The sequence below is a fragment of the Sphaerodactylus townsendi genome, linkage group LG01 (assembly GCF_021028975.2).
Source record: "Sphaerodactylus townsendi isolate TG3544 linkage group LG01, MPM_Stown_v2.3, whole genome shotgun sequence".
Classification (NCBI taxonomy): Eukaryota; Metazoa; Chordata; class Lepidosauria; order Squamata; family Sphaerodactylidae; genus Sphaerodactylus; species Sphaerodactylus townsendi.
This window is the reverse complement of record NC_059425.1, coordinates 70,402,875-70,427,716: the sequence shown is the minus strand read 5'-3', so window position 1 is coordinate 70,427,716 and position 24,842 is coordinate 70,402,875. Positions and strand designations below refer to the sequence as shown.

Below are 24,842 nucleotides of genomic sequence, written 5' to 3'. Positions count from 1 at the left end.
CTCCTGGAGCATGAAAGAATTTTTTCACCCATACTAAGTTGTCTTGCAGCCATTTGATGTAAGATTTTCCTTCCTGATCTAGAAAGCTGTGTGAAGTTTGGTATTTGAATGGAAACTGTTTCACCTCCCTACAGAATAGTAGTTTGAATTTGATTTGTGGGCCCTTTCGGATGAATTCTGAAGCTTTGAAAATGTTCATCAAGATGCTGGATAAGGGAAAGAATGGACGAGCCATCTTCAAATAGTTGGTGATGGGTAATTCAATCTCAAATGCATCCCAGACTCCATTGTTGCCAATAGAGCCCTTGTGTTTGCCAGAAGGGGGGTGTCTTGTATGTGTTGGGGAGAAACTCTTACAAATACTGAAGTAGCTCATAAATGCTTTTGGAATAAATTTATTTAACACACATTATAATTTTCTTCGAATCAACTCTGAAGTAGTAGGAAGTTTGTTTATTTTAAATAGTGCCTCTCATTCTTATTTTAGCTTCCTGAATCTAGTTTTATTAAGTTTTGGATGTGAATATGGAGATATGGATCTAGCAACATCAAATGATACTGAGACCTGATTTTGGGGGGGTGGGGTGGGGTCACAGATATTTCATTTTATTTTCATCATAGTCTTAGCTAAAAAGTCATGTCAAGTCTTGAGGGGGATCTTTTGCATTTTTTCCTCTTCAGGGAATCTTGCTATATAATGGATACAAAATGCATCAGAATTAATTAAGGAACAAATGGGATTTGCAGGATAAAATTAGAACCCAGCTTTTATCTGGCTCAATGACTATTTGGCGTTATACCTTGGAGAGATATGAAAATCCTCAGTCATTAGCACTGATCATTTATGTGCATGAATGCAGAATTGTCTTACTTTCCAGTCTATAGATTTATGTTGGAGAATCTGCAAATAGAATGGCAGTATTATAACAAAATTTTCTAGGGTTACTAGCTTCAAGGTGGAGGAGACTGAAGTGTTCCCAGAATTATGACTGATCTCCAGACTACAGAAATCAGTTTCCCTGGAGGGAATAGCACCTTTGAAGAGGGGGCATCTTATCTCCACTGTGGCATCTTATCTCCACTGAATTCTTCTTCCCTCCACAAACTGGGCTTTTTCTAGCACCCCCTTCCCAGATCTTTCTCATGTTGAATATGGCAGCAATTATCGTATTTCTGGATCAGAGAACATGCACAGTTTAGATCTTAAGTTTTAGTAGGTGGGAGCAGAATTTCCCCTTCCCCAGACATTGTACATGATGTTTAGCTACCATATTTTGTTCTGGTTGTCCTGCACTTGGACACTTTAACTGGAACACAAATTAATTGTTTTGAACTGCAAACTGGGTGTTCTCCCTCGTGATCAAGTATAAATAGGATACAGCACAAGCCATAACTTTGTCTGGAATGACCTTCATTTAACAAGATGCAGATTAGCTGTCTTTTTATATTGAAGAAATGATAAGATTATTCTCTAAAAATAATGCCCTGTTTAATAGCTGAATTAGTGCATGTGTGCATGTTGGAATTTTTTAAAGATAGGCAGCTAACATGGTAGTATAGTTGAAGCAACTGTCTGTAATTGTACTTTCTACCATTACTCTCAATTGAAAAATTTGCACTTTCTCAAGCATCTATGGAAAGAAGTACACCAATGAAGGCAACAGCTGTGATTACTCAGCTGTTGATCTTTGTTCACATCTTTGTTTACAGTTAAGGTTTGAAGACATTTTGCATGTATGTTCCACAGTACACCAACATATTTGTAGCAGACTTTATGCATAGTTCTGAGGATCACTAATCTTTTCTCCTGTCATTTGCTGCAGCTTGTTTGTATTCCTTCTGTAGACCAAATTTTTTTTTAATGTGCCCAGTTTGTAAAATGGAGCTGTGGGGATATATGGGAGGATTGTGAAAATTTCCCCCAAAGAATGTTTCCCTCCCTCCCCTTTCGCCCAGGATGGGTGGGCCACGACCAGATGATGGGCCTCTTCCCCTCCCTAACCCTCCCCCTCCCTAATTCTCCACCCAGGGTAGGTGGACCACGACCCTGCATTTGTAAAAATCAGAATATTTATAAGTGATTTTACATGTCAGTCAGAAATACTTTTAGGACACAAATGGGATATTAATGAAGTAATACATAAAAACCAATGAAATGAATTATTTAACAGCTTGTAGCTGTGCTAAAAATGTAATGCTGATTCTTCTAAATGATGGTATCAGAATTTGTTGTGTCATGGAGTACATTAGTAACTGTGGTTGCACAAAGAAGGGTGTCCTTAGGATGCCCTAAATATTGATTGTTTGTGCAGTTGTCTGAGATGCAGTTATTTGGTCGGGTTCCAGACACTTTGCTGTAACATTTTTTCTAAAGCCACTCCAAAATGGTGTATAGAGTGCTATTAAGGATGATCAAATGTTTCCTGTATCACAGTTTTTAAATATTATTTTAGATTTGTAACTATTTCATTTCCCAGTTTTTCCCTTGTACATGTTTGTCTTCTGTTTTCATGTTATGTAGTGCTTAGATGAAATTTTGTAGTATTTATACAAACATTGTGTATTGAGTATAATATTCATGTAATGCTATGTACTGATTTACAAAGAATGTTGAAAACATCTGAACATTTTATGGGAGAATCTGTTTCAGAGATAAAGAAAATGACCCACAGCTTGGTTTTTGTTTTGTTTTTGAATTCTGTTTATCTGCACAAAAAAGGAACAAAATTAAAACTGCGATCTTTGGGGTCAAAACATTTGAAACCATCTTTATAGGTTGCATATATCAGAAAATTGTAGTTTCGTCACTACTGTTTTATTTGCCTTCAGGGCTTCCTTTGCATGTTTCAAGGAGTGGAGAGTTATCAATTGATTGTCCCCAGAAACCCATGGCTTCTTCTCTTTACCTTCTTTTTAAAAAGGGTGAATACAAGATGTTTACTTTCTAATGCAAAGACAGAATGATTTTGTTCTATTGAATGATGGCATGTTTTAGATTTTGAATGTTTTTATGGTTGTTTCAATATTGTCTGTTTTGTAAAGTACCTTGAGCTTTGGCAAAGTTTTAACTAAGTAATTTTTTTGTGTTTCAGGAACAAGAAGATCCTAATAAACTTGCTACAAGCTGGCCAGACTATTACATAGACCGTATCAATTCCATGGCTGCTGTGAGTAACTGCTCTGCAGAGCACTCTGATTGTGAAAACTTTATCAGAAAAAAAGCAGGATCTTTGATAACTTGTTTTACTACTTTTTGAGGCTATGCTTTATCAGTTCTCGCCACTCCCAGGATGAGATTCTACCGAGAACCTTCAACCGTTTCAGTGCCAGAGCAATTCCCTTTTGGCTGACAAGAAAAATGATGCTGTTCCTAATGCAGCTAAGGGCAACAAAGAAACCGGTTAAAAATCCCAGCCTTTTTCCTGTAATTTGTATCAAGAGAAGTGGCTGTGGACCCTGCTATTTTACACTGCCTACATGATCACTCGGGAATAATAGATCTTGGTATCTCTTGATAATAGATATTGTTTGACTTGAATGTGGATCAGAATGTGGATTCGATTTCCCAAGCGTTAAATTCAGCTATCTGCCAGAAGTAGTATACACTAATCACTCTCACTTCATCAGCTGTCCACCCTCAAGGTTTGACTCTTGTTGGCACTGCAATAGTAGTGGCAAAAGTGCAATGATAGACGTGGCCTGAGAAATGAGAGTGGTGAAGGGGCTCTCTAATGAAAGGCAGATTTTATTTCTGTCATGCTGGAGGTTACATGAAAGACTTCTGTTTGTAAGATGTAGTTAAAATTGTATTGCAACATTCCTGTTCTTTCAAATTTGTGCTCTTTTTCATCACAATGCAGTGATTCAAAATACTCCTTAAAAAGCTTTCCTAAGTTGCATTGATCATTGGAATTCACATCTTTCCTTGCCAGTTAGGTGATCAGATTATATATCCACTGCCTCCCCTGGCAGTGAACTCCATTGTTCAGTAAATTGTTACCTGAAGCATTTTGCTCTATATGCTGTAGGGTCCAATACTGAGAGATTGGATATATTCAGTTAATTTCAACCACAGTACAATACAAACACAAGACAATGTTTGCACATTCTTGGTTGGGGGGGAACTGGATTATCCACTTTTAGTAATTTTGGTTGTCTTAAAGGAAGCAAACAGAACCAATTATCCATCATGGCTATTAATACAAGGCTATTGGACAGTCTTATTTTAGTATCTGAGATTTTCAAAGTCATAATAATAGGGTCTCAGGGTGGAGTGGCAAATTTTTCAATGCAGCTGTGGGATCCATACCAATTACTAAACATAGTGTTAGTTATGCAGTGCATTTTAGTATATCAATCTCTCTAGTTATGTTAGACATCTAGTTATGTTAAACAAGAAATGCATAATCTCTGTTTGAGCCCATCTTGGCCTAGCTTTATTATTGTAAATTTCACTTCCCTAGAGGGCTGCCAGGCTTCATATCCAATTTAGCCTTTAACAAATTCTAAGTTCTCAAGAGCCTCAATATTCTCCTGATCTTGATTAGTTACATTTTATCTCCTGTTCCAAACAGATGCAGACCCTGTATGCTTTTGATGAAGAAGAAATGGAAATGAGGAATAAAATAGTTGAAGACTTGAAGACAGCTCTGCGGACACAGCCCATGAGGTAATTATCCATTCCCATTGCCAACATTAACATGCTTCTTGAACTGAAATCAGCTAGGCTGGATAATGTGGTGTTGTCATGAAATCACAGGAGATGCTAGAGAAAGTATCTATGTCTGTTATGATTGGAGATATTTTCTTTTCTCTCTGAGGTTAACCAGTATGGAATTTTTAAAGGGAAGCTTAAAGAACTTGTAATTGTTCCCATCAAACCATCAGCTTTCACCAGGATCTGCAGTACAGTACCATGTTTTCCAAACTATCAGTATTATAAACTTCTTCCGTCTGAAATTACTTGATCATTCTCTTAAATCTTTTTGAGTCTATACATCCAGTTTCTACAACTCTGTTATCAGTCATCCAGCTCTCCCCCCACCTTCAGTCTTTCTGCCTTTCTTCTCTACCACTTTCTCTCTTGATTTCCTTCATGGCCTTTTTTCTTCCACTGGTGTATCTGAATGTGATCATATACCTCACTTTGATCAGTTCCAATACCTGTGAATCACACTCTGTGAAATATCAAGCCTTGAATACATATAAGTTATAACACATGACCAGCAAAATGGTTTGTTCTCTTCATTTCTTCTGTTTCAGAAGGTATACATATTGGTCTGTAGTAGAAGAGTTGGATTCAATTCCATTAGCACCTTAGAAACCATCAAGATTTTTAGCGTAAAAGCTTGTGAGAGTCAGAGCTCCCCTTGTCAGATATAAAATGTAATTTGTTGAAATCTAGAGATTCAAACCTGAGCTCCTAATAATTTACAACTTTCTTTTATAAGTCCTTATAGTCGCATAAAGAAAAGGACACATGGGCTGGGCAGCCATTTTTGAGGATTTGTTTTTTAAGCAAAAATAGGGAGTCTCCTCCCATTGAAGTGACTGGATAATATCAGCCCCAATTTGCCATGTTACATGGACTTGGAAAATGTCCAGTAGATAGACCATTATTTCCCAGTGATTTCAAGACTGGCATTTTCCATAAAATAAACTGAAAAAGAATGGTTTGTCTTTACCACTACAAACGTTTCAAAAGTTCATTACCTCAAATAGATAACATTCTCATGGAAGCCAAACTGGAGGATGACTTAGGGATAACAGGGGATAAAGGAAAGGACTTGAAATAGCAAAGACATTTATTGGCTTACTGGAAATTGATATATTGTCAAGGTCTGTGTTGGTTATTTGTTCAGTATTTACAAAAAAATCTATAAAATGCCTTTTCTAGAGGTTCCATGTGGCAGTCTTTTCCCCTCTTTTTTCTTAGTAAGATTCTGAGGACAGACATTCTAAATAAGCACTTTTAAATGTCACTGACTTCAATGGAAGTATTAACTACTGTAGTATAGTTGACTACTATTTATTTATTTATTTATTTATTTATTTTTTTGGTCTTATAGACCGCCCAACCCCCGAAGGGCTCTGGGCGGTGAACAGCATTAAAATAACAGGTACAGAATAAACTATAAATAAATTTAAGTTAAAATGCAGCAGTTAATAAACAATAGACAGCAGTGCCCGTAACAATTCCTACTAAACTAAACTCTCCCAAAGGGAGAAGAGGAGTGGCCCATAGATGGTCGTGGGCCCAAGGGGGGGAGGCGGGGGCACCCATCAGCGGCTGGGCACTCCAAAGGCCCGGCGGAACAACTCTGTCTTGCAGGCCCTGCGGAACTCACCAAGATCCCGCAGGGCCCGGACAGTTGGAGGAAGAGTGTTCCACCAGGCAGGGGCCAGGGCTGTAAAGGTCCTGGCCCGCGTGGAGGCCAGCCGCATCATAGAGGGGCCAGGGACTACCAGCAGATTGGCCTCTGCTGAACGCAGAGGCCTAGTACGGACATATGGGGTAATGCGGTCCCGAAGGTATGAGGGTCCCAGGCCGCGTAAGGCCTTAAAGGTAAGTACCCATACCTTGAAGATGATCCGGAACTCGACCGGGAGCCAATGCAGCTGGCGCAGTATTGGTTGAATATGGTCACGGAAGGCGCCTCCCGTGAGCAGCCGGGCTGCAGCATTTTGGACCAGTTGTAACCTCCGGATCAACCGCAAGGGTAGGCCCGTGTAGAGCGAGTTACAATAGTCCAGCCTGGAGGTGACCGTTGCATGGATCACCGTGGCCAGGTCTGCGTGGGAGAGGAAGGGAACCAACCGCCGGGCTTGCCGAAGATGAAAAAACGCAACCCGGGTCGTATGGGCCACCTGGGTCTCCATTGAAAGAGACGAATCCAGGTGGACCCTGAGGCTGCGGACCGAGGGGGCCGGCGCCAATAAGGCCCCCTCCCACACCGGCGGCTGGAAATTCCCACCCTCCCCCCCACGACCAAGCCAAAGGATCTCCGTCTTCGATGGATTAAGTTTTAACCTGCCCTGTTGCAACCAACCAGCAACCGCCTCCAAACAATGCTGGAGAGCTGCAGGGGCGGTGACCGCTCCCCCCTCCATCAACAGAATGAGCTGAGTATCATCAGCATACTGATGACAGATCAGCCCATAGCTCCGTACCAGCTGAGCAAGGGGTCGCATGTAGATATTAAATAACAGCGGGGACAGTAGCGCTCCCTGAGGCACCCCACAATGAAGCGGGCACCGCCGGGAGGCTTGGTCCCCACACCACACTTGCTGACTCCGATCCCGGATGAACGAGGCAATCCATTGAAGGACAGTGCCCCGCACCCCGGAAGCGGCCAGGCGGTGGGTCAAAAGATCGTGATCGACCATATCAAACGCTGTGGTCAGGTCTAACAATACCAACAGCGCCAATCCGCCTCGGTCAAGCTGCATACGGAGCGTATCTGCGACAGCGACAAGAACGGTCTCCGTCCCGTGCCCAGCACGGAAGCCGGACTGGAAGGGATCGAACGCCGATGCTTCATCCAGGAAACCCTGAAGCTGCTCCAACACCACTCTCTCAATTACCTTCCCCAGAAACGAAAGATTCGAAATGGGGCGGTAATTGGCCAGATCGCCAGGATCTAAGGATGGTCTTTTCAAGAGTGGGCGGACCACTGCCTCCTTCAACCCACCTGGAAAGACTCCTTGCTCAAAGGAGCCATTGATGATCTTCAACAGGTGGGGTCGTAACTCCTCCCGGCAAAGCTTAACAAGCCATGAGGGGCACGGATCCAGAGGACAGGTAGTAGGTCTAACAGCAGCCAAGGCCCTGTCAACAGCGGCTTCGGAGAGCAGGGAAAACTGGGCCAGACATGGGCCTGAAGACGGCAAGGGAGCCTCCAGTTCGCTAATTGTAGATAAAGAGTGGGGAAGGTCCTGGCAGAGTGACGTGATTTTATCCGCAAAAAAGCTCATAAATGCCTCACAGCCAATAGTCAATTGAGAATTTACAGAACTCTCCGACAAGGAGGTCAGGGACCGAATCACATGGAACAGTTGTGCCGGGCGAGAGCTAGCGGATGCGAGAGAGGAGGAGAAGAAAATCCTCTTCGCCTCCTTCGTCGCCATCTCATAGGCTTTCATAAACGTCCTATAAGATGCTCGCGCCACTTCATCACGAGATTTCTTCCACACTCGCTCCAGACGTCTGAGGCCCCGTTTCATATTGCGGAGCTCCCCAGTATACCACGGAGCCCGCCGAGAACGGGGATGCAGAGGACGCCGGGGGGCAACAACATCGATGGCATCGGAGAGTCGGGAATTCCAATCCTCCACCTGCTCATCGAGTGTGCCGGCAGGTTCAGGATCCCGCAGAGCATTCAGGAAACCAATTGAATCCATAAGTCTCCGCGGGAGGGCATAAATCAGCCCGTCGCCTAGACAGGGTTGGCGCGGCAGGTCCACCCGAACCTTCAGGGCAAAATGGTCGGACCATGGCACTCTATCAATAGAGGATACGACCAAAGCAGTTCCCGACTCGAAGACCAAATCCAGCGTGTGACCGGCCTCATGAGTGGGGCCAGAATTTACTAAGGAGAGGCCTAGCGTCACCATGGATGACACTAGGTCCGCGGCCGCTGCACAGGAGGCGGTGTCGACATGGACGTTGAAGTCACCCAAGACAATAAGTCGAGGGAACCGCAACGCCCAGTCAGCCACCACCTCCAGCAACCGCGGCAGGCCGTCCCCGGGTGCGCTAGGCGACCGGTACACCAAAAGGACAATTTTCAGGGGAATTATAATAGCTTAACTTTTACTGGATTGTGCCCAGAAGGCTTTGGTGTCTCCATAATGATCAACTTTAAGCAGGGATTATTTAATAACAAGAAAATTCTCATGAAGACCAATGGTGGCCAGACAAACCAAGCCAAATCCCATCAGTGCAGCCAGCTCCTGTTCACATTGAACCCAACTGGTGGCAGGTCAAGAGTAAGTGTCAAGGGACCCTTCACCCAGCATCATCCTTCCTACTGACTGGGTTTGAGCCAACAAGAACCATCTCTCAGCCCAATTTCTGTGCAGGAAATTGTGGCCCCCGATAGGGGAGCGGACAACAGGATATCATATTTTTCATGGTTGCCATTAAGGTTCCTTTTATTGTCAAGAACCAAGTCCACATGAGCATGGTTACATGCACTCATTTGCTTTGTTCCTTGAAAACCTCAAAGGTTGAGCTGTACCTCTGCCATGTGTTGTTCTACCAGGCCTGAGCAGGTCTGATTGCCCAGGCCACAGCTCCTCCTCTTGGTCCTCTTCCTCTCTGCTTTGTGCCTTCTCAGCCTTTTTCACCCAAGTTGTCTTCCTCTTCTTCCTTGTCTCTCCTGACATCTCCCTTTTATCCCTGGGGGCTATATTTGCTGATGTGGAATCATTGTATATGTTTGTAAATGTAAAAAAAAAAAACCCACCCTGGAATATTGCTGCCATTTTCTTTAAGGTGTATCTTAGACCTTGCCAGAGCTAACTGCCACAGCTACTTCTTACTGTAGCTAACTATTAATCAGTTTCCTTCAGTGTTCCTCAGTGCTTAAGGGAGCTGCTATGCTCAGCTGATGCTTGGTGCTTGTGGGGAGAACTCTTTCTCACTTTGCACATTTTCACTTTACATGCTAGAACCCTCTGGTCATTACAATAAATACCATACCTTTCACAGCCTTAATTCCCTATCCTATTCAATTATACTAGAAACATCTTACCTAGTATGACGGCTCCCCTTTGGGGGTTTGGGAGTGGAGTATGGGAAATCTCCTTCTGAAGCCCAGGTTTCTCTGAACAAGCCCTGCATTACTTTGGCTGGATACCTCTGACAGCAGGCATTTATTTCCTCTATTTATAATAGCCCTAATGAGTGTCAGCACCAGCGTCCACATACTGTCACATAAAGCTTTTGCTTTTAAATTGCTGGCTGCAGTGCTAAAGACTTCTTTTTTAAAATAGCTATAGCCAAGCCAAATTTTGAGTTAAGTCCCCATGTCTCAACTAATTTCCAGCGACTCAATTTGTTAGTTGCCAAGTGGGCCATATGCCAGTGCCTGATGAGTGAGCCAATTCCTTCTTTGAAGGAAAGGATATGGTGGAGAGGGGCCCATGGCTATAACAAATCCTTTTAGTAAGCAGCTCTGTACACAGGCTTTCAAAATTCAAGTTTTAGAATTAGACAAGAAATGTGTGCCCCTTCATCAGCTGATGGTATTGCCAGTTCAGAAGCCATAAAGCCACACAGGAAAAGAGAAATGAAAGCAGCAATAGTGCTATATGTGTTTTTGAATCATCGAGAGGTTTCAGAGGCTGAATATATTTGACTGTGGGTACAGATTTTCACTTATAAAACCCTGACTAATAATTGCCAAATTATTTTCATGGGTTATGAGACTTTATTATGATTGGAACTGTGCAAACTCTGCAAGAAAAGCACATGAAGAAACTTAAATTATAAATAATTACAGTAAATTGAGTGCATCTACTGATTCTGATCTATTTCCAACATTATAGTATCCAAAGTGCCAGATTGGGGGAAGCAAAAGGTATGATAGACTGGGGACTAAATGAAAAATTGAACATAAGGAACATGAATAGTTTGATAAGAGGATACCAGAATACTACTTCTTGCCCATTGAGATCCATTGCAATCTCTGTTGCACTTTTGAATGTTCATCAAATCTACCAAGTTGTTTTCTAAACTGAGTCCTGATTTATTTCCAGTCTGTCTCCTGTTATTTCCTCATGGACTTGTGTTCACACAATAATATTTGAAAGATGACATGCATTTCATGCAGGCCTGCCTCTGACTTCCTTGGACCAGAAACAAAAGAAATATGAAAGTATGGAAGGGAATATCTCAATGCTTACTCTAATGAATTCCATGTATTCTTTCTTAGAGGAGATTATCTGAGAACTACCATGTCCACATCAACATAGTACAACTGGGCTTTGGTCTGTCAGTGACAGAGAGCCCATAGTTTTTACTAGGCTGTGATTTTTCCCTCAAAAGTAAAGCGTAGACAAGCCTATTGAGAAGAATAATGTATTGTCTTTTGAGGTTATGTATGACACAAGTAGGAACAGCTGTATTGTAAAACATAAGTTTCTGTTGGTATATTTCAGTGATTAAATTCAGTTCTTTAATAACCGGACTATTCACCACACTGCTTAAGAACAAATCCTAGACCAAATGATTGAACTGAAGAGAAATGTTCCTTGTTGATTGAACCTATAAACAACTGTGAATATTAAAATGTCAGTCTAGAAACCTGCAAAAGCCATTGCTCCTAATAGATATCAGTTGATCTTGGAAAGGCAGTGTATCATAGAATCATAGAGTTGGAAGAGACCACAAGAGCCATGAAATCCAACCCCCTGCAATGCAGGAACACATAATCAAAGCACTCCTGACAGATGGCCATCCAACCTGTTTAAAAACCTCCAAAGAAGGACTAAAGTAGAATCAAGGAAAAGGTTGTTGGACTTCAGCAGCAATTTGTTAAAGTTTTAAGAAAATGGACAGTGGTCCTATTTCAAAATCATTTTTTCCCTATTGCCCAGAGTGATTCCCACTCTCTAGCCTACTTGTCACTTTTTTGAACAAAATGGCAGGGAATTGCTTCCTTAATTCTGGCTTGGTTTTGTCTTGTTACAGTTCTGATAACCTTTAATCTTGCTGCCTTCTATGGGTTGGTTTTGTCCTGTTACAGTTCTGATCTCGCTGCCTTCTATGGGCAGGTGTCCAGCCTTTGGTAGTGACAGTAATGTGGGTGCTTTCTGATCCAAAAAATCTCTGCCTCAGTTAGTCTGGGAAACTAGTCTGAAGGCTGGAAAAACTGCTGCTAGCTTTCAGACAAAGTATATAGAACAGTGGTGGCCAATCTTTTCCCTCAGAGTGTGCCATGAGCCCAACTTCAAGCACACAATGCAGGATGTTTGCAGAAATTAAGCAACTTTAGATCTAGTTCAGGGGTAGGGAACCTGCGGCTCTCCAGATGTTCAGGAACTACAATTCCCATCAGCCTCTGTCAGCATGGCCAATTGGCCATGCTGGTAGGGGCTGATGGGAATTGTAGTTCCTGAACATCTGGAGAGCCGCAGGTTCCCTACCCCTGATCTAGTTGGTGCTGGAATGAGAGACCTCTTGGCAACATGCTGTCATGGTTGAGAGCATTGTACTCTAATATGGTGAACTGGGTTTCTTCCACACTCCTCCACCTGAAGCCTGCTGAGAGACCTTGGGCCAGTTACAGTTCTCTCAGAACTCTCTCAGCCTCACCTACCTCCTAAGTTGTGTGTTGTGAGGAGAGGAAGGGATAATGACTGTAAGCTACTTTGAGACTCCTAAAGGCAGAGAAAAATGGGCTGTAAAAACCAACTCTTCTTCATGTAGCGAATGCAACAGTGATCTCTGGAAGCTTGCAGTTTGCATCCAGAAGGATACAATATACAAACCAATGTAGGCACAGATATGTATCAGCCTCCAGAAGTAAAAATGGAAGTGCTACTAAATGCATAGATTGCATTGAATTGCCTTGATTTATATTCAGAATTGTTGATTTTTCTAGGGATGGAAAATGTAACTTTATAACGTTTAAAAAATGGTCTCCACGCTTGCTTATATCAGCTGAGGTTGGAAACCTTAGACCTATTGTGCTCCAACAAGGAGCACTGCCATTTAACACATTTGAGTGTAATCATTTGTGGTATGCTGTCTTCATTCTTCAGGCATGCACACATGGACCAGCTTTATAATTCAGATTTGAACAGACACCAAATCTCATACCAAATTCCCCTCATACTTATGGCCTTGGTTTTTCCTGGTTTCTGGTTAAAACCAGTTGGATGAAGTTAGTGGCCCAAATTCAATATAAGTTTTCAAACTGTCTTTTCATACTACTACTCTATAATTTGTTTATACACTACAGCAAGGCTCATAAATGTTAAGGCAGCCTCAAAAAAGCGGTATGTTGGGAGCTTTGTGACTTGTTGCTGCCAAATCTCCAAACTACAGATATGTGAATCAGATTCAGCACAACTCTATACAGATGCTGCAACTGTGCCAAAGCCAGTGGTTCCGCTGAAACTGTGTTGGCTACATCTGGCACTTGAATTGCTTGTCCTGGTTTTTATTTGGAACGTTCCAATAAGTTATAACCCAATAACCAGTCGTTCCATTTGCCTGTTATGACAATAAAGCTGCCTGCCTCTCCCCCATACCTGCTGCCATTCTGAAGGGCTTTGCCCATAAATGTTTACAAGCAGAAAATGGTTCTTAGCTTTATATTGCATGGTTTTGGCTTATGTCATAATACATCACATGTGTATCTTCCTCTGTGAAATCCCCATCTAAAAGCTTAGAAGTTGTCTACACAAATAGCAGACCATGTTGTATTGCTGTTCCTGGACTGTGTAAAAACTACTAATAGCAGAGTGTAAGGATAACTAGAACCTCTCCTTACATGTTTGTGTTTTTATGTAAAGTGCTTCCCCCCCCCCCCCCCCCCGCACCCTGTGTGGGCCCAATATACGTCAACTGTAATGAGAACCCGAAAGAGATGCAGTCCAGGAATAGTTTTACCATATGATGTGTTGTTTGTGTTAAGTGGTCATAATTCTAAGATTGATTTCAACCATTATTCCCCCCGCCCATAAAATATACTATGCATTTAATTAAACTAATCTCACCACAGTATGTTGCCCTTCATTCCAGCAGTCATGCTTTTAAGAGTCATCACTGAAAATAACCCAGAAAAGGGTATGTTGACCTTAGACCTGTTCAAATCTCCCAGAGGTTTTGGCCCCTTGGGAGAGTGATTATTCATTTTAAACAATGTATATCAGCCTGATTGTCAACAACACTGTCAAACACTGAAACCGCTAATGGTGTAGTGGTTAAGAGCAGGTGTATTCTAATCTGGAGGAACTGGGTTTGATTCCCCGCTCTGCCACCTGAGCTGTGGAGGCTTATCTGGGGAATTCAGGTTAGCCTGTACACTCCAACACACGCCAACTGGATGACCTTGGGCTGGACATAGTTCTTCTGAGCTCTCTCAACCCCATCTACCTCACAGGGTGTTTGTTGTGAGGGTGGAAGGGAAAGGAATTTGTAAACCACTTTGAGTCTCCTATAGGAGAGAAAGGGGGGATATAAATCCAACTCTTCTTTTTCTTTTCCTCCTCCTCCTCCTCCTCCTCCTCCTCCTCCTCCTCCTCCTCCTCCTCCTCCTCCTCCTCCTTTTTCTCTTTCTTCTAACTGGAGAACATTCTGCGTGCAAGTACACCTATATTTCACAGAATTCTGGAGAACTGGGTTCCTTTCCTCACTCTTCCACATGAAGCCTGCTTGGTGGCCTTGGACCAATCATAGTACTTTCAGAACTCTCTCAGCCCATGCAGAGGTACAAAATGGCAAACCACCTCTATGGGGACACCATAAGTTAGCAACCACTTGCAATCATTACTGTTTACACCGATTTTTTAGCAGATCTGCATGCTGTCCTTTAAAAGCACTTCAAATAGTTTTCCTCTTCATTTTGATGTAAGAAAATAACAAAAAAGTTTGGAAGGCATGGTGGGAATTTTTAAGATATTCAAGAAAATAATAGAAGACCAGAACTTCTGCTTTATCACAGTTTCTCTCTGGAATCAATAGTTCAGCTAAAGAACTGGCCTCCAGTCACTATACTGTTGGCACACAAAAAGTCTATTTAGATATCTAGAATAAATGGAAGAAAGCAGGTGCTCTTAAAAATGCAAAATAACTGGCTTTGTGTGTGTGCGCGTGTGCGTGCATGCTTGCATGAAACTAGGGTGAAGCTAGGTGTTTGTATGACCCTTGCCTCTCCTGGCTGCTTAAATATCTTGGGGAGGGTGGACTAGGTTTGGAAGACAGCAAATACCTCCCTGAGAGAGGGTGTGGTCACTCCTTCCTTGAAGTGTCCTTTCCTAAGGAAATCTGCTCTGAACCCAGGAGAGTTGAATAACTACTATTCTGTCTCAAATGTACCATTCTTGAGCAAGGTGATTGAATGAGTGGTGCCAAGGTGACTGAGAAGTGGCTGGCCAACTTCAGTGATTCCTGAATGAAGCAGATTCATTCCCATCTAGTTTCAGGCTTCCGTATGGGACTGAAATGTTCCACTGAAATTTATTTCATTTATACCAGCCATTCTCCCCATGGGGGACCCAAAGCAACTTATTACATTATGCTGTCCTCCCTTTTGTGCTTACAACAGCCTTGTGAGGTTAGGCTTAAAGTGAGTGGCTGACCCAAGGTCACACAGCAAGGTTTCATGTCAGTGTAAGAGTGCCTGGTCTGGCATTCTAACCACAACACCACACTTTTATATTATCTGTATCCCTCCCCCTCACATGCTCACATACATGTACACTCAGATAAGCAAATAGCAGCTCTAGGGGATCATTTTAAGTTTGTGGAAGAACCCTTTTCCTGGGTCACAACCCCATGTGACAACCAATGAAAAAAGCTTAGGAAGTTCATTAGTTGATCTCCATGTGTATTCTTCAGTTTGGCCCTAAACAATTACTAGACCTATATTTATGTTAATTATTTGTGTGATCTAGGTAACTAGGAGCAGCAGTGGCGTAGGAGGTTAAGAGCTCGTGTATCTAATCTGGAGGAACTGGGTTTGATTCCCAGCTCTGCTGCCTGAGCTGTGGAGGCTTATCTGGGGAATTCAGATTAGCCTGTACACTCCCACACACGCCAGCTGGGTGACCTTGGGCTAGTCACAGCTTCTCGGAGCTCTCTCAGCCCCACCTACCTCACAGGGTGTTTGTTGTGAGGGGGGAAGGGCAAGGAGATTGTAAGCCCCTTTGAGTCTCCTGCAGGAGAGAAAGGGGGGATATAAATCCAAACTCTCTCTCTTCTTCTTCTCTCTAGTTCTTCAACTCACATTTGTGTAATTTTTATATCCATGCTTAAAGATTGTCAGTAATATGATGTTGGAATCAAAATTCACATTCTCTTCTGAAACAAAACACAAGAGTGGCAGTCTTTTCAAAATATGCATGTGTGTTGTAGGGCTGACAAAATGTTGACAAGGATCTTCAGGTGCAGATATGGCTCCTGAGGATTTTCATGTGTTTGTCAAAAGTAACCTGGGAATCATTTCTTTGCCACTCTATTCCGTTAACCTGATGTCTCCTACCCAAGTTGCTTGAACCTATTTTCCTCTCTTTCATCTATTCAGATTTGTGACCAGGTTTATTGAACTGGATGGCCTGACCTGCTTGTTGAACTTTCTCAAGAGTATGGACTATGAGACCTCAGAGAGCCGCATACATACATCCGTTATAGGGTGCATCAAGGCTCTGATGAACAACTCCCAGGGACGGGCACATGTTTTGGCCCATCCAGAAAGCATCAATATAATCTCTCAGAGTTTACGGACTGAGAACATCAAAACCAAGATTGCTGTGCTGGAGATCCTTGGGGCAGTTTGTTTAGTGCCAGGAGGTCACAAAAAAGTTCTTCAGGCTATGCTTCACTACCAGATCTATGCTGCAGAGAGGACAAGATTCCAGGTAAAACCAACATGTTGACAAACAGTTCCAGATGCAGTTTTATCTTTACACCAGTGTCCCAGCTTATTGGCTTATAATACTGTTCTAGCTTAGTAGCTTTTCTCATTGAATAGTAGATGCTAACATTGCTTGCTGCATTCATTTCAAACCCTATTATCCCATATACGAAGATCTGCATTGTAGCTGCATGAATGCTGAGTCTCAAAATACAATTATACGTAACTACATATTTGCTTAGTAGAAGTGGAACATTCCTTAGGCATCTACTGTGCCGCCTTCTGATTCTCATTTCTATATCAGTGTGTCCTCAAAATACCATTTATAAGACTATTTCAGACAGTGCCTGGATTCTGCCCCATATTAAAGGACACACTCAACAAAGTCTCTGGGGGATAAGATAAGATTCAGTTGTTTTTATTTCAAATCAATCCATCTCTGGTAAATTAGATGCAGATGTTTGACATGCCTTTGAAAAAGACTTACAACCTTAGTAATTCATGAAAGAGCTGCTCAAGTTACTGAGCTTCTTGACAGTAAAAGTTTATTCACCTGAAGCAAAACTGGAAACAATTCTAAATAAAGCCAGTGATCCCTATATTCTTAGGCTTTAAATTACTCAATTTCTGTCAGTCAAGAACATGGTGAGACAGGCCTCTTCATCCATCTGAGCCATATAGGAAGGAGTACAACTCAATTATTGATTTCAATGTTGTTCTTTGATAAAATGTTGTAAATTAGTTCTGTGGCAGAATAGAAAATACAAAAATTAAGTAACAGATTGGCAATTACCAAGATCTGTGGGCTGCCCGCGTATAGGTTTCCTAGGTTCTCCCTTCTTCATTACAGACATGTGTAATTTAAAAGTTAAAAACAGCTCTTGTTATACAAAATAGTTCATAAAGAGTGATAAATGCAGCTACTTAAAGTCTAGATGAGTTTTGAGTCAGTCAGTATGCTTATTTGGGGGTTAGATGTTGTTAAATGTTGTTAGGGGGTCAGATGTTGTTAAAATGGCATATTTTTACGAATTAAAGATTTATAAAAATGTCCTATTTACTTAAAAGGAAACCTAGATTTTTTTAGCCCACATTTGTTAACAAGAAAGATGGGATTGTTGAATATTCATATACAGTTATTATTATTGGTTGATTTTACATCTGCCAGTTCTTTAGCTGGTTGTTGGCCTTTCATTACAACAATTCCAACATGCAGTTATTATGGTAGATTTCTCAGCTGCCAGATCTTTAGCTGGTTGTTGGCATTTCATGACAATTTGAGCCTCACCCAGAGGCCTAGGACATTGTAATGTATCGGCATAGTATTAGTGCGGATCCCAGCAGGGCTGCCTTCTGAATCTGACAGATGTTGATGTTGTTGATTTGAAGATGTTTCAAGTGCTGCTCTAGCAATTTCAGAATGGCTTCCAGGGTGCCGATTATCACTGGGACGATGTCAGCTGGTTTGTGCCATAGTCACTGTATCTCAATATTCAAACGGTGGTATTTAGTGACCGTCTCATGTTCTTTTTCAGTGACCCTGTTGTCACCAGGTACTGCTGTGTCAATGTTGTTCGGCTCTTTCCCTCGATCACTGAGACGTCCAGTGTTATGTGCCAACACTTTGTCCATTTGAATTCAATAGTCCCACAAGACCTTCTCATTTTCCATGACTTTCTCTGGGCAATGTTCCCACCAGTTTTTAGCTGTCCTAATGCTGTAATTCCTGCATAAATTCCAGTGGATCGTTTTGGCCACTGAGTTGTGCCACTGTTTGTACTCAATCTGGGTGATATTTTTGCAGCAGCTGAGTACATGATTTATAGTTTCGCCAGCTTCCTTTCACATTTGACAATTTCACATTTCACTTTCACATTCTGCATTTTGCATCATTTGAGGATTTTTCGATTCTGACCTTAATCATATTTGTTCTAATGACTTGCTCTTGAGCGGCTGAAAGCAGGGATTCAGTTTCCTTTTTCAGAGTTCCAGTTGTTAACCACAGCCAGGTCTTTTAATTGTCTACCTTGTCCTTGATCTTCTCCAGAGATTGGCTGTGCTGTGCTTTGTTGTGCCAGCTTTCAGTCCTCATTTTAACCTCATTTTTTTTTGTATTCCTGTTTGGTTCACTGGGTTTTCAGTAAATGTCTGTTCTTCAATCAATACCTATTCTTAACTTTCATTCACATAATTGGTCAGTGCATGTTTCTCCTCTTCCACTGTTTGCTTTACTTGCAGTAATCCTCTGCCACCAGATTATACCTCTCCAGGGAAGGTATAATCTATCAGTATCACTCTGCGGGTGTAACATGTAGTGCACTTTCATAAGCTTCTGAGTTTTTCTATCCAGTACATCCAAATCAGCCTGTATCCAGTTTATGACTCCTGCAGTGTACCTGATTATGAGTATGACCAAGGTGTTGATGGCATTCATGATATTCCCACCATTTAATTTTGATTTCAAAATTTTCCTGACCCTCTAGGTGTATTCTCTGCTGACCACAGCCTTCACTTGCCCATGCTTGATGTTATCCATCTGCAAAACATCCAAGTATTTATAGGCTTCCTTTTGGTTGGACTTGATTAGCTGGCCATCAGGCATTTCTGTGCCATCACTCTCAATGATTTTTCCCCTCTTTATTACAACAGTGGAGCACTTTTCCAGGCCTAATTTCATTAAAATGTCTGTGCTGAATATTCAGACTTGCTCACTAGTGACTGGGTTTCTATGTCTAGTTTCCCATAGAGCTTCCAACCATCCATGTACAAAAGTGAGATTTTTTTCTGAGTCTTTGGTCATTTGACATCCCAACTTTGTTTTCTTTAAAATCACTGTTAGTGGGATCATGGTGATGATAAACAGTAAGGGGAAAAGTGAATAATCATGGAAAATTCCTTATTTGATGTTGACTGTTTAATAGTTTTCATTTTTGACTGTCAGTTCACTTTTCCACTGTCTTATCACTTTTTCAGTGAATACTCAAATGTTTTTGCTGATACCAATTGTTTCCAAGCATTTCATTATTAAACTATGAGGCAGTGAGTTGAATGCCTTCTTGTAACGATCCAGACTATATGCAAATTTGTTCTTTGATTCTTGCAGTTTTCCATTATCATTTTGTCTATCAGGAATTGATCTTTTGTACCCCTGCTCCTTCTTTTGTTGCCTTTTTACCCCACCGGCAGGATGTTATTCGCTTCCAAGTAGTCCATGATGTTATCTGCTACTATGGTGGTGAACAGTTTGAGCATCATGGGAAGGCATGTTATTTGCATCTAGTTTCCAGGTGATGGCCAGATCTTTGTGAATCAAGTATTCATCGATTTCACCATTTTGCATGGTTTCACTAAACCGCTTGGCCATTGTCGGGTGCAAACTGGTTAGGTATTTGAGCCAGTTGATCAGGTCCAAGTGCTGTCCAGTTTTTCACATTCTTGATTCAATGTTTCATGATATCAGTTGTTATTACCAGTTCTTGCATTTGTTTTTTGCCAACACATTTCTCAAAATATTTTATCCTCTGTGTCTTCTTGTGATTTTTACTGTTTCCCAAAGATTTTTCCAGAACTGAGATGTTGCATTTTTCTCTGGTCCTTTGCTTTCAACATTGATTTGTGTTGAGACTTTGGTAGACATGCCTTTGGTCTGATTGAAATTGCTAGTTTTGACTATACTGGATGTTTTTTGCTTCACATCTTTCAATTTTTCTCACTGTGGCTGTTATTTGTTGTTTGGTAGTCTCCACTGCTTCTTCAATTGTTCTCATCTAGCCAGTACCTTCTAATTAGTACTTTCTTGATCTTGCCATTCTTTAATCTTTGTTCCTTCTAAAAGGCAGCAACAGAGGTGACTGTGTGGTAGCTCAAGGGATATTGTGACTCATCTGAGGGTCCTGACTGATTGGTTGAAGGCCATTGAACTAGAATTTATGCTTCTTAAAAGGAAGTTCTTTCTCACTGTATATGTATGTGTGTATGAAAAAGCAAATATGATCTGTTAACTGGTTAGCATGAGGTAACTTTTCTGAAGCTTGGTTTGTTTATTCGGGAGGTGGCTTAGGATGACCTTGCATGCCTGACAAAGATTTTTAACAGTAATTTCCCTGATAACATTCAATCATATTTTAATCCCTTGTCCCAATTTGACCAGATTGCTATGCCAAATAAATCTCAATGCTGCTGTAAACTTGACCTTGTTGAAGTCCCTTCTCCATATCTCAAAGACCCCTTGCCTTTTAAACTTTTCAGCTGAGTGAAAAAAACTGGAAAGATAACTAATTTCTGAGCTAGTATGTAGAGTAGCACAATTCATACACTATACAGCTGGACCTTAATAAGTTGCTGCTAATAGTTTGCAGAAGCTTTTATAAGTCTCTAGGGAACCAACGTACAATCTTATCCATGAATGTGTGGAATGTACAAATAATTACCCCTGTCAAATGTTTTTGGATAGGGAAAAGGAATTAAAGATTAATGTTTGTCTCCTTGTTTTCTTAAGAGCAGTGGGGACATGCTCCTGTTTACTGTTCCCCCCCCCCGCCAGTGCTTTGAATCCAGATGCAAGAATTGTTTTTCCATGTAGTGACTTCCAAGAAACTAAAGCTAAAGTACTCTTAGTTCCCAACTAACTTGAAAGCTTTCAGCCCTTATTTCTTTAGTGTCGAAGTTCTCTCAATGGAGAGATGTAGGGAGTGGTGTCCCCCAGTGATCTGTTTTGGGGCCAGTGCTCTTTAACCAATTCATAATTGAACTAGAAGTAGGGGTGGGTAGCGTGGTGGCCAAGTTTGCGGATGATACCAAATTATGTAGGGTAGTGAGAACCGCAAAGGATTGCAAAGAGCTCCAAGCCGACCTTGATAAATTAGGTGAGTGGGCTAAGAAATGGCAAATGCAGTTCAATATAGCAAAATGTAAAGTGATGCACATAGGGGCAAAAAATCCACACTTCACATAAACGCTACAGGGGTCAATGTTATCAGTCACAGACCAGGAAAGGGATTTGGGCGTCTTAGTTGATAGTTCCTTGGGAATGTCAACTCAATGCATGGTAGCTGTGAAAAAGGCAAACTCTATGCTGGGGATAATTAGGAAAGGAATTGATAATAAAACTGCAAAGAATACCATGCTCTTATATAAAGCAATGGTGCAACCGAACTTGGGAGTACTGTGTTCAGTTCTGGTTGCCACTTCTCAAAAAGGATATCGAAGAGAAAGAAAAAGTGCAGAGAAGGGCAGTGAGGATGATTGAGGGACTGGAGCACCTTTCTTATGAGAAGAGGCTGCAGCATTTGGGACTCTTTAGTTTGGAGAGGAGATGTCTGAGGGGGGATATGATTGAAGTCTACAAAAGTATTCATGGGGTAGAAAATGTTGACAGAGATCAATTTCTCTCTCTTTCTTACAATACTAAAACCAGGGGGCATACATTGAAAATGCTGTGGGGAGGAATTAGGTCTACTAAAAGGAAACATTTCTTGGTGATTGGTGTTTGGAATATGCTGCCACAGGAGGTGGTGATGGCCACTAACTTGGAAAGCTTTAAAAGGGGCTTGGACAAATTTATGGAGAAGTCAATCTATGGCTACCAATCTTGATCCTCCTTGATCTGAGGTTGCAAATACCTTAGCAGACCAGGTGCTCAGGAGCAGGAGCAGCAGCAGAAGGCCGTTGCTTTCACATCCTGCATGTGAGCTCCCAGAGGCATCTGGTGGGCCACTGTGAGTAGCAGAGTGCTGGACTAGATGGACTCTGGACTGATCCAGCAAGCTCTTTCTTATGTTTTTAATAAAAAAGAATGTTGTAGCATTTTTAGACAGGTTTTAGCCAGGAATGTGTTTGAGGTAAAAATGCTTGGCTTGAATACAGTTCTACTTCTCACAAACCATATTTATTAATTGGGGGAGGGAGACACCAGGTCAACTTTATTACATCTTCGGTTCAGAACTTTTCCTGGACTTTCAAATAGCACTGGAAAACCAGTCAGTGTACTAGGCAGAGAATCATTCCAGTATAAAATCCAGAGACAGACTCTTTTCATGTGAATATAATCATCCACTTAGTTTTTGAGGCCTGACTGTTGTAGACCAGTTTTTGCAAATACCTGGAACATCCTTTAACTCCCACTAACAGCTCTGAGAGGAAATGCCTCTTGTCATCTGAACAATGTCATTTAGATTCACCCAGCAAAGATTCCACAGGATTTTGAAATCTTGCAGACCGAAGCTGATTCTAATCAGCAGACATGTTTTCCGCCCCCTCTCCTAATTGTTTCAACCTCAAATATCATCCCAGGATTTCTATATCTGCCACTGAAATGTTAACAACATTCTTCCTCAATAGTGAAAATTAATTTAAAAAACAAACTCTATAGAAATAGCAAAAGTGGAAGGAATTGATTTTGACTTTGTTGGCCTTTATGAGTGAAGGTGAAATTGTGGGTTCACTTTATGGAAATCTGGAAACTCTGCCTTCCTGTATGAGCAGTGTGACAGTGACAACATGGGAGTACAAACTGTTTTGAAAGCCAGGGTGAATGCCAAGGGCGTTTGAAGCAAACAAAAAACTTTACAAGGTAAAGAAGGAGGTTTTGTTAAATTACTACTAGCAGCCAATTAAATCCATTTTGGCTGCCAGGAGTTTCACTTCAAACGGAGGCCTAAGTGATTTTTACTTGTATGCCATGGGTACTGCTGATAATACTGGGAAGACATCTTCACTGAAGACTGAAATTGCTGTTTGAATTCCTCACATTTTGATAGAATTTCATGCATCCTTATTGTGCATTTTTGGAAGTCATGATTTCACATTCCTAATTCCACTCTTCATTTACTGTGGGAGAGGCCATGCCCCTTTATGGACTACAATTCAGATAGGAAGGTGTACATGTTTTCTTAAATGGAATATATGGAGCTGCCTTATCCAGAGCTAGAACATCCGTTTGTCTAGCCTAATATTGTCTGTTCTATCTGGCAGTAGATCTTTGAAGTCTTCGAGATTTGCCCCAGACATGTTATCTAGTATCCTTAAAATTAGAGATAGTAGAACTCAATTTGGGACCTTATGTTCAATCTATAGTTTTTTCCTCTATTTTCCATGCACGAAATATTTCATTTGGGTGCTGTGTGGTTTCCGGGCTGTATGGCCGTGTTCTAGCAGCATTCTCTCCTGACATTTCGCCTGCGTCTGCGTCAGATCCTCTGAAGATGCCAGCCACAGACGCAGGCGAAACGTCAGGGGAGAATGCTGCTAGAACACGGCCATACAGCCCGGAAACCACACAGCACCCAAGTGATTCCGGCCGTGAAAGCCTTCGACAATACAATATTTCATTTAGTAATATGATGCGTAAGAAGAAAAAATAGGCATGAAAGAAACTTCTTGATGTCACCAGTCCTTTGTTTTGTTGGAGGATTTAGAATTGAGTTCAAGAACGGGTGTGGATGTTGTTTATACAACTGCTTTTTTATGATGATGAATAAAGAGAAAGGTTTTGCTGAAATATTTACAGATAGAATGAATCCTAAGCTTATAAATTCAAAGGCCTCAAATTGCTAAGAAAAAAACAGTGGAATCTGCCATAGAAATGCTCAAACCAGGAATAGAGCATATCTGGCACAATGATAAACAGTTTTTATATTTTAACAGTGGTTAAAATATAACTAGGCAAACTGGAGCCCTGGGCAAAACCTGAGTTTGATGCCCCCCCCCCATGAGCAGCCACCCTCTCCCACCATGACCAAACAATGATTTTTTTCCACATTATAGAACATACCCCAACTCACAAATCTGAATGCATGAATGGGCTATGCGACAAAGCAGAAATATTTTTTTGAAAACATTTTCAAAATGCTTTCAAAATGTTTTATTACTGCTATGAAAACATTTTATGGTGTTGTATCCAGGCCGCCAACTGGGGAAAACAGCATCACTTTCAATGTTATTTAAACTGGGGACCCCAGATTCTCCCTTTAAGGTGGATTTAAAAGGAGAATCTGGGCTCCCTAGTTTAAACAAGTGATGCTGGAATCCACCCCCAAACAGCATTATTTTCAATGGTGTTTAAACTAGAGAGCCCAGATTCTCCTTTTAAATCCACCTTAAAGGGAGAATCTGGGGTCTGCAGTTTAAACCACATTGAAAGTGGTGGTGTTTTGGGGTGGATTATCCCCCACCCTGAAACAGCATCACTTTCAATGTTTAAACTGGGGACCTCAGATTCTCCCTTTAAATCCATGCCAAAGGGGGTGGATTTAATAA

The 24,842-nt window shown here is 41.5% G+C and overlaps 1 protein-coding gene across 4 annotated transcripts in view; it reads left to right on the top strand.

Moving 5' to 3' along the window:
- DAAM2 (dishevelled associated activator of morphogenesis 2) overlaps positions 1–24,842 on the top strand; it is a 249,298-nt gene that overhangs the window by 142,783 nt on the left and 81,673 nt on the right. For all 4 annotated transcript variants that reach the window (XM_048517373.1, XM_048517546.1, XM_048517458.1 and 1 more), the window contains 3 exons: positions 3,093–3,167; positions 4,575–4,669; positions 16,257–16,590. In XM_048517373.1, the coding sequence (XP_048373330.1) occupies positions 3,093–3,167; positions 4,575–4,669; positions 16,257–16,590 (504 nt within the window). The remainder of the gene's footprint in view (positions 1–3,092; positions 3,168–4,574; positions 4,670–16,256; positions 16,591–24,842) is intronic.